The 13,166-nt window shown below is 31.9% G+C and overlaps 1 protein-coding gene across 9 annotated transcripts in view; it reads right to left on the bottom strand.

Moving 5' to 3' along the window:
* LOC144852420 (1-phosphatidylinositol 4,5-bisphosphate phosphodiesterase beta-1-like) overlaps nt 1-13,166 on the bottom strand; it is a 42,483-nt gene that overhangs the window by 16,535 nt on the left and 12,782 nt on the right. For 5 of the 9 annotated variants that reach the window (XM_078710210.1, XM_078710215.1, XM_078710218.1 and 2 more), the window contains 12 exons: nt 12,073-12,126; nt 11,709-11,793; nt 10,511-10,561; nt 8,549-8,649; nt 7,217-7,383; nt 6,533-6,679; nt 5,979-6,136; nt 5,584-5,748; nt 4,957-5,065; nt 3,658-3,714; nt 3,159-3,239; nt 2,110-2,172 (listed from right to left, as the gene is read on the bottom strand). In XM_078710210.1, coding sequence (XP_078566336.1) covers nt 2,110-2,172; nt 3,159-3,239; nt 3,658-3,714; nt 4,957-5,065; nt 5,584-5,748; nt 5,979-6,136; nt 6,533-6,679; nt 7,217-7,383; nt 8,549-8,649; nt 10,511-10,561; nt 11,709-11,793; nt 12,073-12,126 — 1,238 coding nt within the window. The remainder of the gene's footprint in view (nt 1-2,109; nt 2,173-3,158; nt 3,240-3,657; nt 3,715-4,956; nt 5,066-5,583; nt 5,749-5,978; nt 6,137-6,532; nt 6,680-7,216; nt 7,384-8,548; nt 8,650-10,510; nt 10,562-11,708; nt 11,794-12,072; nt 12,127-13,166) is intronic. The other 4 variants (XM_078710212.1, XM_078710213.1, XM_078710214.1 and 1 more) reach the window with 4 other exon arrangements.

Here is a 13,166-nt window from a genome sequence, read left to right as displayed (position 1 = left end):
CAGAATGAACAATAGAGGGAGCTTTTGATTTGCGGTGGTTAAGCATGGTGGTTGTCATCTGCACCTAGAATCTCCCAAATCTGTATCGAGGAATGGAGTGAGGAATTACATCCCAATGTCACTGCCTGCACTTTGAATTAACATTATGTAACCTATGACCTAGGTCATCGCGAATCAAAAGCTCCCTAATGTCTGATGCGTACGCTGACAATTGATAAGGAATAATGATTGTAGCACTTTGAGTACATAATTATGGCACTTTGCTAGCATTTTAATTCAAGGCTATAGTTAAAAAATACAAGATGAATTAGAATGTGACGATTCCGTTTTATAATTAAATGCAATTATGTCATATATGATCGGTGGATCACAGAATTCAATTTAGACTATCACATAATTGTACATTAATTATAGTAATAAGATAGATGATATATAGACATCGGTAGGTAATTTATAATATTAATTATAATAATTTTCATTATATGTGCTTTTTATATATATAAATATATATGAAGCATTTTTATAAATATAATTATTTATGAACAGACCATGCTTATTGTATATAGAGAGGTTACCAGGCTAGTGTGGGGAGCGGGGTGGGGATGGTTGGTTTGGCCAGCTAATACAGAAGGTGATTGATTGGAGATCTAATCTGACCGACTGAACTTCCCAACATAATATTATACAAATTAAAGTTATTTATTTCACACCTTACTTTTACCAATGTAAACACCAATGGCATGATGGGAAATAAATTGAAGGCATACATATATACAAACCAGGGACATCTTGTGATTTAATATTGAAAGTAATGAAACACAAATTGCGATTGCTATGGGGAAACAATCCATACCATACCATAGACTTATATTTAAAAATAGATGCAAAGCTGAAATATAAATAATACAATTTCATGATACCTCCACCACCTGTGAAATGTATGAAAGAAATTCCAATGTAAGTAATTGGTACTTGAACATTGATTTAAACTTTGTTGCTCATTCTAATACATTTTTTTTCTCTTTTGTTGTAACTTAGTTACTAAATTTAGTTGTAACTTAGTTATAAGTTGTTATAACTTAGTTATAAGTTGTTATAACTTAGTTATAAGTTGTTATAACTTAGTTTTAATTTAGTTATACCTTAGTTATATTGTAGTAACCTTAGTTACAATTTAGTTATAACTTTGTTACCTTAATTAGTTATCTTCTGTCAAAATGTGTCACAGAGCAAAAGAATGTTTGTGTTAACATTGCAAATCAAAGTTTAAACCTATTTTCAAGATGAATGAAACTCTAATATGAAATTTCTGAAATACAGACTGATAAATTAGTAAAGATGATAGATACAAGAATATATTATTAATAAATAGAAAGTGTTAGTATTAGAAATTACCCATTTCATGTTCAACAATGTTATATTTTGCACATAAGCATTTTCGTTTTATAATTACAAAAGAATTTGGAAATAAAAAAAATAATGTGAAATAAAATGTACTGGTAGCCTAATTATTTATCATTATTTTAATATTAGTTGTGACCCAAAATTATCAACTATTGTAAAAAAAAAGAGAAAAAGCAGGATTTTCAAACTTGTTAGAGAAAAGCTAGAAATTTCAATATCAATTATAAGAGATCACAAACCCAACATTTAATAACTAACTAATTGCTTGTATACTAAGCCACTACGTAGTGTGGTGCTGGTTAGGCATGATACCAAGTTCATGCGGTAGGGCAGGTTCGTTGTCACTTTCAACTACTTCATTATCAAATGTAAACATTTAAGGTAACTTAGAAATGAGAGGTAAACAAAGCCCTGATTATTAAAAAAAAAAGATTAATTTAGAAGTGCGAGATTTAAAAGTGGGAATAAAAGAAGTGGAGTATAAAAATAATAAAAAGTTGTTGCCAGTCATGAATATTCATGCACCTGATTAAATCTATTTATTTGATTGGTTGAATGTTGATTTGATAAACAAACCAACATCAGTTGCTGTTAGTGTGTAGTTTATAAGTTATACCAAGTGCTGTGGTAAGTCCACTACCATTGATCAATACTGCAATGCTGTTGCTAAGCGACATTTGTGTGCATATGAATTGTAAGGTTTACCTTTGGGGAGCAGATCTGGATCCACTGAGCCGACGAGTTGACAAGGTAGAGAACCTCGTCGTACTATATAATAATTTTAAACTTATAGTTATATTGACTTATATACATTATTATAAAAAATATAAAACAGTAATTAGAAAATTAAAAAACAGAATATTATCATAAAATACACCTTAGAAATATTTAAATTTCTTGTATCGAGGTAAAGAATATGAGTAAATGTAAACAGTTAAGATATATATATACCAAATACCCAACAGCTTATCAGAGCATGACAAGAAAAAAGATATGCAACTACAAAGCTACAAGCCCTGGTGTGACATTAGGGATGAATGTATATACACCAACACCTGAATGTAATGGACACATTTCATCACGAAACGTCATTAAAAAATGATGATGAGTTTATTATCTTAAGCGCTGTCTACACTATCAAAGTGTGATGTGCCCAAATATGGTAGTGATATGCCCAAATATTGTAGTGATATGACATCATCCTGTCCATATATGGGCACATCACATTTTTGTCACATAATGTTTGATAGTGTAGACAAGGCTATAATGTTCATCATGTATGTAATGTAGTACTACATGACATTATAGTATTTCTAATTTAATAAATAAATTGGAATAAAAACTATTACCATCCATTTTTTATTCTGATTGATTTTTTAAAAAGAAATTCTAATGTAATTATTCCTTTGGGAATGATAATCCCTTGGGAATGATAATTTGTTCGATAGAATATATTTCCCTTAGCGCTCCGCGCTTCGGGAAATATATTCCATCGAACAAAATATCATTCCCTCGGGGATGTCAAATCTTATATTTAACCTCTAAACAGGCAATATCTGTATAATATTGATCTATGGCAAATCAATTAATCATTATCATTAAATTGACAAATAGATGATTACTGACAGATCTTGATTGTGTGGACTGATGAATATTGTACAATTGACTGATTAGCAAGCATTGATTGATTGATTGGTTGATTGATTGATTGGTTGATAGCAAGCATGGTTTATCTACACTAAGCAACTAACTACCTTCAGCATTGGAAACTTCTTCTTGAATCACGTTTGAGAACATACTGTTAGCCATATTACCAAGACGAGGATTCTTTTTTCCTAAATAAGGAATTGCAGGTTAAAACATACATGGTTTATTATACACCCAAAGATCTATTCATTCACAAGGTTCTAAAAGAGCTATACACACTATATCTAAACAAAAATAAACAATTGTTACTTTAAAACGTCACACATTTTATAAACTAATAAATGTCATGACCCATGCCAGACAGTAGTTTCTACAAACATGCATTTTGGTCGTCAAGTTATTATCAAAGTTGAAATATTATTATTATTACTACTATTAATTTTTTAATCATAGAAAAGAAGTATTTCTAAAATAATATTCCAATTAAGAAAAGTTAATGCTAACATAATCAATAGGTTTAGTTGTAAAACAAGGTTGGTAATATATTAACACTAATTTTATTCTGTTAGTAAAGGTTAGTATTAACATTTGTTAGGCAAATTTTACCTTGATGATCTAAGGACATTGTTTTTTGAATTATAGGAACACTTTTTCTGTGCTTATCTGTTGAAAGGAAAAAACATAAAATTAACATAAACATCTTAAAATATTAATATTTATAAATACCAACTAATGCATACATGTACATCCTAACCCTAACCCTTAGAAATAAGTACACATTATGGTATAATTGTAAATGTGAAGATTGGACATCCAACATGGTTTCTAAGTCCATGAGTATCTGAAAATGAAATCTAAACTAAATTGTGAGCACATCAATACATAATATTCTGAAAGTGAAATAAAAAAATAATGAGTTTAATGAATGCAATGAATCTTTGCAAAAAATAGAAAATCTGGATGTCGTAGCAATGAACTGAAATGCAACAAGATTCAAGTAAATCTTTTAAATCTCTTTAAAGTTGAATTGAACGATGTAACATGAATGATTCGGAAACATATGAGGGCGACGTTTGATGCATGCCCATGCTTGCCTTTCATGTCAGGTGAGCTTGTTGGCTGTTCCATTGACTTGGGTCGAGAGAGTCGATGGTCGGGCATCTCACTAGATATCTTGCGCGATAATTTCATCGACGAAGTACGGCTTCTTCTGGACCCTACAATATTATTGTGCAATTTTTATGTATAATAACTACAACAAGAATATGTGGAACAATCATTCTATTTGTTCTCTTGCTACTTTGTCAGGATTAAGTACGTCAACAAGAGCACCCTCCTCTTCTTATTCTGCGTCATTGTTTCCATCCTCTGCGTATATATCTTCTTTTCCCTTTTCAGGGAATTTATTCAATAATGTACATGGGCCATTGGCCTTAGTACAAAAAAAGTAATAGACTATAACTTAAGATAATTATTTCTTCTTTCAAAAGCAAATATACAAATTGTCACAATTTTGAAAGTATTGTTTACTTCTTTGTATTACTGATCATAAACTATTCAATCTCTATAATATTAAGCCTTCATGTTTATACCATAGACATACTATAATAACTAGCTGGACAACTAGGCAGTGGTGTAATGACTATGAGCGCTCACTGGCTAAACCCAGGGGCCTTTGATCTTGTGGGGGCCACTGAGCAGTGCCCAGAGGAGGAAACAGGCATTAAAATATGTCGAAAAAGGCTAAAAACACCAGAGGCCTCCAGCGTTGGAGGGCCACTTGGAGTTCCTAAGCCAGGGCTTCAGGCCTCTGCATTACAGCACTGCCAACAGGGTTGTAACTGTGTTTGTCATCTATTTCTTATAGTATGTCTATGGTACATCAGCCCAGTAAACATAGCCTACCTGAAGATTTTCTGCTATCAGACTGTACTGGTACTTTTTTCTTTTTATTTTTAACCAATATTTTATATTTCAAACGCTCAGGGCTTGGTACGCTTTTTCCCGGTTCAATCTGCAAAAATGAAAACAAAGAAAATAATCAAACAATTGTAAAAACATTCACTTTCAGTGGAATCCAAAAATATCCACTTTCAACGGTCTCCAAAAACATCCACTTTCAGCGGTCTCCAAAAACATCCACTTTCAGCAGTCTACTAAAACGTCTACTTTCAGCAGTCTCCTAAAACATCCACTTTCAGCGGTCTCCAAAAACATCCACTTTCAGCAGTCTCCTAAAACATCCACTTTCAGCGGTCTTCAAAAACATCCACTTTCAGCAGTCTTCAAAAACATCCACTTTCAGACGTCTCTAAAAACATCCACTTTCAGGGGTCTCCTAAAACATCTACTTTCAGCAGTCTAAAAAAACATCCACTTTCAGCGGTCTTCAAAAACATCCATTTTCAGCAGTCTTCAAAAACATCCACTTTCAGAGGTCTCCAAAAACATCCACTTTTTTATCTACATGATACTCAATACAAATAATTAACGTATCCATACATTTTGAGGAGAAAAAAAAACGTTACTAACCGGAAAATCATCCAACGGTTCGGTGAGCAGGTTTTCGCCAAAGATTTCTTTACAATATTGCGCCATCTTGGCTTGTTGTTTCTGGGAGCAATGGTTCTCAAAACTCAGGATGACTGGATAAGCAGACGTCTTAAAGGCTGCATCATTTATTGCCTCTATCACATCCTACAGGTCAAAGCAGGTCATTACAACATACACAATCATGTGAACATTTTTTGTTTTAAATTTATTTATTTTATACACATCCAACAGAGCAGCGAGTAACCTATTACAGGGTGGATAACCTGTTTTATAAATTATCATGCTTATAAACTAAGTCTCATTTGAGGGTAAGGAAGTGGAGTTGAACCAAACCACCACCTCCACCACAACCACTAGTTTAGTTTTGACCTGACCTTAAAGTTGATCAATGTGCACATTGTATAGCCATGAGTTATAACAGGTTCCTCATCTCCTGCACTTCCGTCCCAGCAATCAAGCTCAATACAACGACAACCGGAAAGCAAAACCTGACGGTACATCTCCACAGACGACTTGCCGGTAAGCTGATGACCTTTTAAGGAAGAATTGAAAATATTTACTTTTAAAAGACAACTATGGATGCTGCTTGGCTTCCTTCCTTTTAAGGAGTTATTTTAAATATATTTTCAGTTGGCCTTCTGAATATTCTGAACATTACAAGCTTGAAAACAAATGTCAAAATTACCCAATTTGGAGAGAAACCGTTTTTCGAATTACTGTATATGATGAAAATGGAGTGTGCCCTATGTAGTGCTGCACCCTCTCTGCACAATCCCTAAATCTCTGTCTACAATACCAAATTAATGTGACAAAAAAATGTGATATGCCCATATATGCACATGATGTTGTCATGTCACTACCATATATGGGCAGATTACTACCATATATAGTTTGATAGTGTAGACAGAGATTAAAAAAACATACAAACCTGTTAAATACGTGTTATGGCTACTATTGATGAAGTAACTAGGTAACGGCTGGTCCATGTCATGACAATGTGTCAGTGTTTCTGGGTCAACTACAAGGTTTTCTGAACTTAGAAGATATCGAGAAAGACCGTCAACAGACAGATGACCTGAAATAACAATTTTACATTATTAAAATTTGTTTAAACAAACACACTTACACTACTTACATAAGGCTAATTATAATAAGGAAATCTTATACAGCACCGGTTTGTCCAAGAAAAAAAAAAGAGAGGCTCATGGCGCATTGACTCAACAATGCAATGAAATAGTAAAAAAGGAAATGTAGAAATAGTTATGCATGTGTTCTGAAATTAGGTAATAGGATTATATGATTTTGATAATAATTTTATATGAATTTATCTATTAACTGAAAATATGCAAAACTGAAACTTTGCACAATATTATTAACTATAAGTGCTAACTGGCTTACTGGGGAAAATCTAGTGAGTATTTTAGTCGTTATATCTGGTGAAATGGATGGCAAACATCAAAAAGGACCACACATGCACCCCTATACACATGCTCGAAAGACGTACAGAATGGCGAACACAAGTGAGACGCGCAATGTCTAATGACGATTAGCGTTTAAGATGATGATATAGGGAAAACCTAGTATTTTAGTGGTTCATATTTCGTTTATTTACCTTTTTTCACAAAGTTTGGTCTCGGTTCGTACTTAGATATGATATCATGCGCATACTCTGAATCACAATATGGGTATAGAATCTCATTCAGCCTCGGATCTCGTTGCTCTTTGTTGAAAAAATCCTTCACTTGTTCCGTTGTTAAATAAGGCTTAGCTTTTGCCCCCCTATAAAGAAAAGATTTGTTAAATGCTTATTATTTCTTATGAATAGTTATCAAATAATTTATCAAGAAAATTTGTATCAATGATCATTTAGATTTGTTAACAATAATAACTTTATTCACAGCCTACTCGTCTCGAACGATGTACTACAGGTTCTTTATGAGTTTGGACAGTATATATAAAAATGGTGTAAACATTGTGAATAGGGCTGCAGGCAGAAGCTTGAGACGAGAAAACTCCTTTAAATTAATAATTTGGAAAAAACATTTTTTTTAAAATTAAATAATTTTATTTACGCCATAAAATGTACGCCACTTGATGACTAATGAATGTTTACTTGTCATAGTACAACCATGGTACAACAAAGTACATAACCATCTCATTTCACTCACTCATTACAATTAATTACACAGTCCAGAAATCAATCAACACAAGTCATACAACACACAGTAAGATGATACCACTCTATAACACAACATTAACAAAATTGTGTTTTTATCTAAGTCAACAGATGATTCATCTGAAAGGTAATCTTGTTCCGTTGAATGCAATGTAAACACGTAGTAATTTGAACCAGCTCACAAATTACTATTTTCTTTACCTATTTTTAGTGATTTCTGAATGGATTGTCTTGAAATATAAATATTTAGATAAATTTATTATATTTGTTTTATTAGATGCGTCCAAACAGCATTAGGGTTCGATTCGAACCCAAGAAAGCAGATACTGCATCAACATGATAATTACGAATTCAACTTAAAGACAAACTTGGTGGTTTGAGTCTCACCCGAGAATATTCTCAATTTAGTATCAGTTGACTTCACTGCTGGTGTATGAGATCTAAGTTTATACCATGCTGCATTATACACTTTTATTTTAATTAGACTAAGGCAAACACTCTTCCTATACTTACAATCATTACTACCATACTTACACTCATCACTACCATACTTACACTCATCACTACCATACTTACAATCATCACTACCACCATACTTACAATCATCTCTACCATACTTACAATCATCACTACCATACTTACACTCATCACTACCATACTTACACTCATCACTACCATACTTACACTCATCACCACCATACTTACAATCATCACTACCATACTTACACTCATTACTACCATACTTACACTCATCACTACCATACTTACATATCTTTAAACACCTTGTCAATTTCTTGTCGATTGAGAAGACAAACATAGAAATTGAAGAATTCCGCAAATGTGAACCTAGATGGGCTAATCATGTCATCCTAAAAGAATATAAATAACATATTAATTATTATTTATTGTTGATGACTTTTACCCTGAAAAATAAAACGATTAAAATATTCCATTTTTAGAATGACTCATTAATTAGGAACTATCACTACAAAAAAAACCCAGAAATTTCAATTCAAAATGAAGCAAATGATAAAACTATTCTAATGAAACACAAAATAAACATATTACTTATAAACAGTTATTATAGAGATTGTTTTAATTAATGAGAATCAGTTATGGGAAAATGGCAAAATCAAAACAATATACCCTAGACTATCTGATAATTTAACCATATAACCTAGAAAGTAGGAAGCCTTTTGCCATTTTCCCCCTGACTGTAATTACATAAAAGCAACCTTAATTTTAAAAAGGTTAAGAAGCTATTCTAAAAGATTAAACTCATTATAATAATGTAGTATTTGAGCAACTTAGAAAGAGATTATAATATAATCATAATGATTGGAGTAATACATGTAAACTGTAGCAGTGATGTAAATGGGGCATGCAAAGCAATGGGTTGACTTATTCTGCAATTATGCTTAATCAACAACTAATATTAAGCAACTGTGTTTTTTCAGCAAACTGGGCTTATTCAACAAACTGGGCTTATTCAACAAACTGTGCTTATTCAACAAACTGGGCTTATTCAACAAACTGGGCTTATTCGGCAACTGGGCTTATTCAACAAACTGTGCTTATTCAACAAACTGGGCTTATTCAGCAACTGTGCTTAAATTCAGTTACTGTACTTATTAAGTAACTGTACTTATTCAGCAACTGTACTTATTCAGCAACTGTGCTTATTCAGCAACTGTACTTATTCAGCAACTGTACTTATTCAGCAACTGTGCTTATTCAGCAACTGTACTTATTCAGCAACTGTGCTTATTCAGCAACTGTGCTTATTCAGCAACTGTGCCTATTCATGAACAGCACGTCAACAACACTTATATTTGGCAATTTGACAGTAACAATTGATTAGAGTTATATATTTGATCATTACTAAAGCAATGATCCAATCTTTCTAATTGTTATTATCATATGATTTGATTTCATGCTTGATGGTGTGCATGCATTAATAATAATAATGGAATGAATATGTAATTTGACATCCAAGAAAGCTAAAAAATACTAACTTAATTTAAAATATGAATTTAAATATAGAAGCATATTAACATAGATTCTGATAAAACCTTACAAATAGCATACTCATTAAGAGCATTGTTGAAAGTAGTATTAACAATCTACAATTTGGTTTTGGAATTTATTATAGATTTATTCCTACACGAACTATCTATTAATTCTTTTTGTAATCAAATTCTTTATTTTGTTTCTTCATTAATAATAGCTTTGTAAGTCTCTAACAGACAAAAGCTGATGCGTTCCTATGATGATGCCCTAAGCCTCTATTAAGCATGGCATTTGTCATTACTAACATGATGCTAAATAATTTAGTGATTAATAAATAACATTAAATCACTTGAGTGATATCAGGATAAACATTATAATGTTATTTTACAAATATTATAATGTTATTATGAACTGTTTTATTATAGCACTTCATTCTGATATTTGCAGAAATGTTCAGTTAATTATGTTTACATTCTTATAATTAATATATAAAAAAAATCATTGTCATTTAAGAAAACAATCTGAAATGGATCAGAGATAAGTAAATACTATGAAATGTAGTTTTGGATGTGAAAGAGGTAGGAGTGAAAAAGCATACTAAATTGCATTTGCACTTCAGATATTCTAGAGGTTGTTCATTATTTATTTGCAAAGTTTGCAAGAGCTAGAAGTAATTAATTAATGTGTATTGCCATGGTAACATGAAAACAAAGCAATTACCATTGCCGTGGTGACCATCTTACTCCTTATTTTCAAAGCTTGAAAAGAAGTCTGTAAAAAACACCATACACACTATACATACATACAGACAGACAGTGACTGAGATATACACCATTACACACTTAAAGATGAATTGTCTCCAAAAAATTAAAAATGGGGATTAATTAAATCAGAATTTGAATAGGTTATTCTGTAGTTTTAATAAAGTTAATCACTTCCATAGAAAAAAATACAGAAAAAAATGTTTTCACTTATAAAATAACATAATAAATGGTTAAATTCAACCAAAATATATTTGAATTTGACCCCTTTTTGCTTTAAATTTAAACAGTTTTTTCAAGTAAGTAAATTTTGTTTAGATTCAATTTTTGGTCAAAGTAGATAACTATTATGTGACATTACATTAACATTTTTAATTTTAAAAATTATTTTTCAGGGGACAATACATCTTTAATATGAATTAGGCCTACAGACTTTTATTTTATAGTAAAATCATATCACATCAAAATTATAAAAATATAAAATATATTACAATAAAAAAAAATAACATCAATAATACAATATGAAAACAATAACCCTATAAAAATGGACCATAAATCATCATTTGGATACTGATATATTTTTATGATATATATTGGAAATTTATTATGTAATAATTAAATATCCATGTTGTATAGTACAATAGAATGGTGAGTGTACTTTTGCATTATAAATGTACAGAAAACTAAAAGACAACTGTATAAATAAACAAAGTATGTAGAGCATTAATTGGTGACACATGCAGAGATACATGCCGATACCAATGCAGCAGTCAAATTAACTCATCTGTTGTTATAACTGGCAAAGACTTAACTATAGCAGTAAGTAATGCTTAGTCTCCTGAAGGGATACCAATGATATAATAATTTAAAGTCTTGTTGTAGTGGTGGTAAGTAATGCATAAGGCAGTCTACTATCAAATTTATGTGACACAAAAAATGTGATGTGCCCATATATGGACATGATGATGTCATATCACTACCATATTTAAACATATCACTACCATATTTGGTAATGCATAAGGGCTTTTATAAAACGGGAAGTAAATACAAATGATACAATGTTTATTACCATGTCATAATTTCAACAATAATATACTTTATTATATTTCTACATGCTGTACATACAACTGATTATTAATATTCAAACGTAGTCTTACCTTTCCTGTGATTAGTCCAACTGCTTGCAATGCATTTAGCACTTTCTTTTTATCGCTGTCTCTTGTCGCAAATGTTCGAACAAAACTAAAAGAAATAATCGTTCAAAATGTATTCTTGTCTCGCAATAAAGAATATTTCCCGAACGATTGTAGAATCAAAATGGTACTGGGTTTGATCAACTAACGCCATTGCGCCAATTCATGGCACCAGTACTGATGAAGTATACCTATATGGCAACTAGAATGATCTTGTCAATTTTAGTTGATGGAAGATAAGGACTGAGACAGCAAAAAGTACCACAGCAGATATCAACACTCATTACTTTATTTTAAAATGTTCAATTGTAGGTTATATTCTACTTACGTTTTCACCGATATCTTTCCTTGTGTATTTGTTGAAATGCTTAGCTTAGAATACCTATAAATATAATAACACTTATGAATCTAAATTTATCTTAATACAATGAGGCACTGTGGTACAGTGGTTAGAACATTGGCAATCCAAAGGTTATGGGTCCGGTCAAGATTCTTTATACATCTCTCCAACCAGATGACAGAAATGGGAAGAGGCACACTTCCCACAATACAGTGGTGACCTAAGTGTTGATGCTCCTGGTCGACAGAGACTACCTCAGTGGCATGGAATTTGCCTTTTCATATTTGTCCTCCACTTGGTGGGGAAAGGTTTATCCAGGTAAGCTAGGCACGAAATTGACTAAATTATTGTTTATATTTTATTTGTTAACCACAATGTTCAGTAATTGATTTACAAACTTTGTGAAGAGACTAAAATGTAGGGAAATGAGCAACATTATCGTTAAAAGTTCATGAGGAAAGAATCCAGGAAATGATGATACTGTCTGCTAATCTATCAGGTAGAGGTTACTGATTCTTCTTCTAACACCTACACAGTAGAGTCATCAGACATTTTTTAAATGTAATAATAAAATGAAAAAGATGTGATTATATATATTTCATCTTTCAAGATTCAATACATTTTATTGGTCCACTTAAAAATGGAAATTTCGCTGAGCTATTTGTCAAGCGGTTAAGGCAGGGGCGGCTGCAAACCATAGTCAAACATTTAGCACAGGTTAAATGTTCCTCTATCTGTTCTGATGTTGGTTTGGAAATGTAAATAATAATAATCATTGCAATAATTTAAAGTTAATAGAGCATGTCAAAATGAAATCATAACAGCTGTAGTGTACAAGCAAACTTCATTTCATACAATTTTAAATCTTGATGAGCATTTGATACCCGATGACTAATTCTTGTCCTTGGCCCCCAAAATGCAGAAATTCAAAATAGGGGACCCAGAAACTTTTAAACAACTTCTGAAATTACAGTATAATGACATTATGGGAAATGTGGGGAATGACCTGCGACTCACAGTCTACAGGGCTCAGGTGTGGACGACACATACAACAACTTTTTTATCCCAATAACTTTCACCAA

Source organism: Antedon bifida, chromosome 9 (assembly GCF_963402885.1).
Source record: "Antedon bifida chromosome 9, ecAntBifi1.1, whole genome shotgun sequence".
Lineage (NCBI taxonomy): Eukaryota > Metazoa > Echinodermata > Crinoidea > Comatulida > Antedonidae > Antedon > Antedon bifida.
This window is presented reverse-complemented; position numbering and strand designations above follow the sequence as displayed.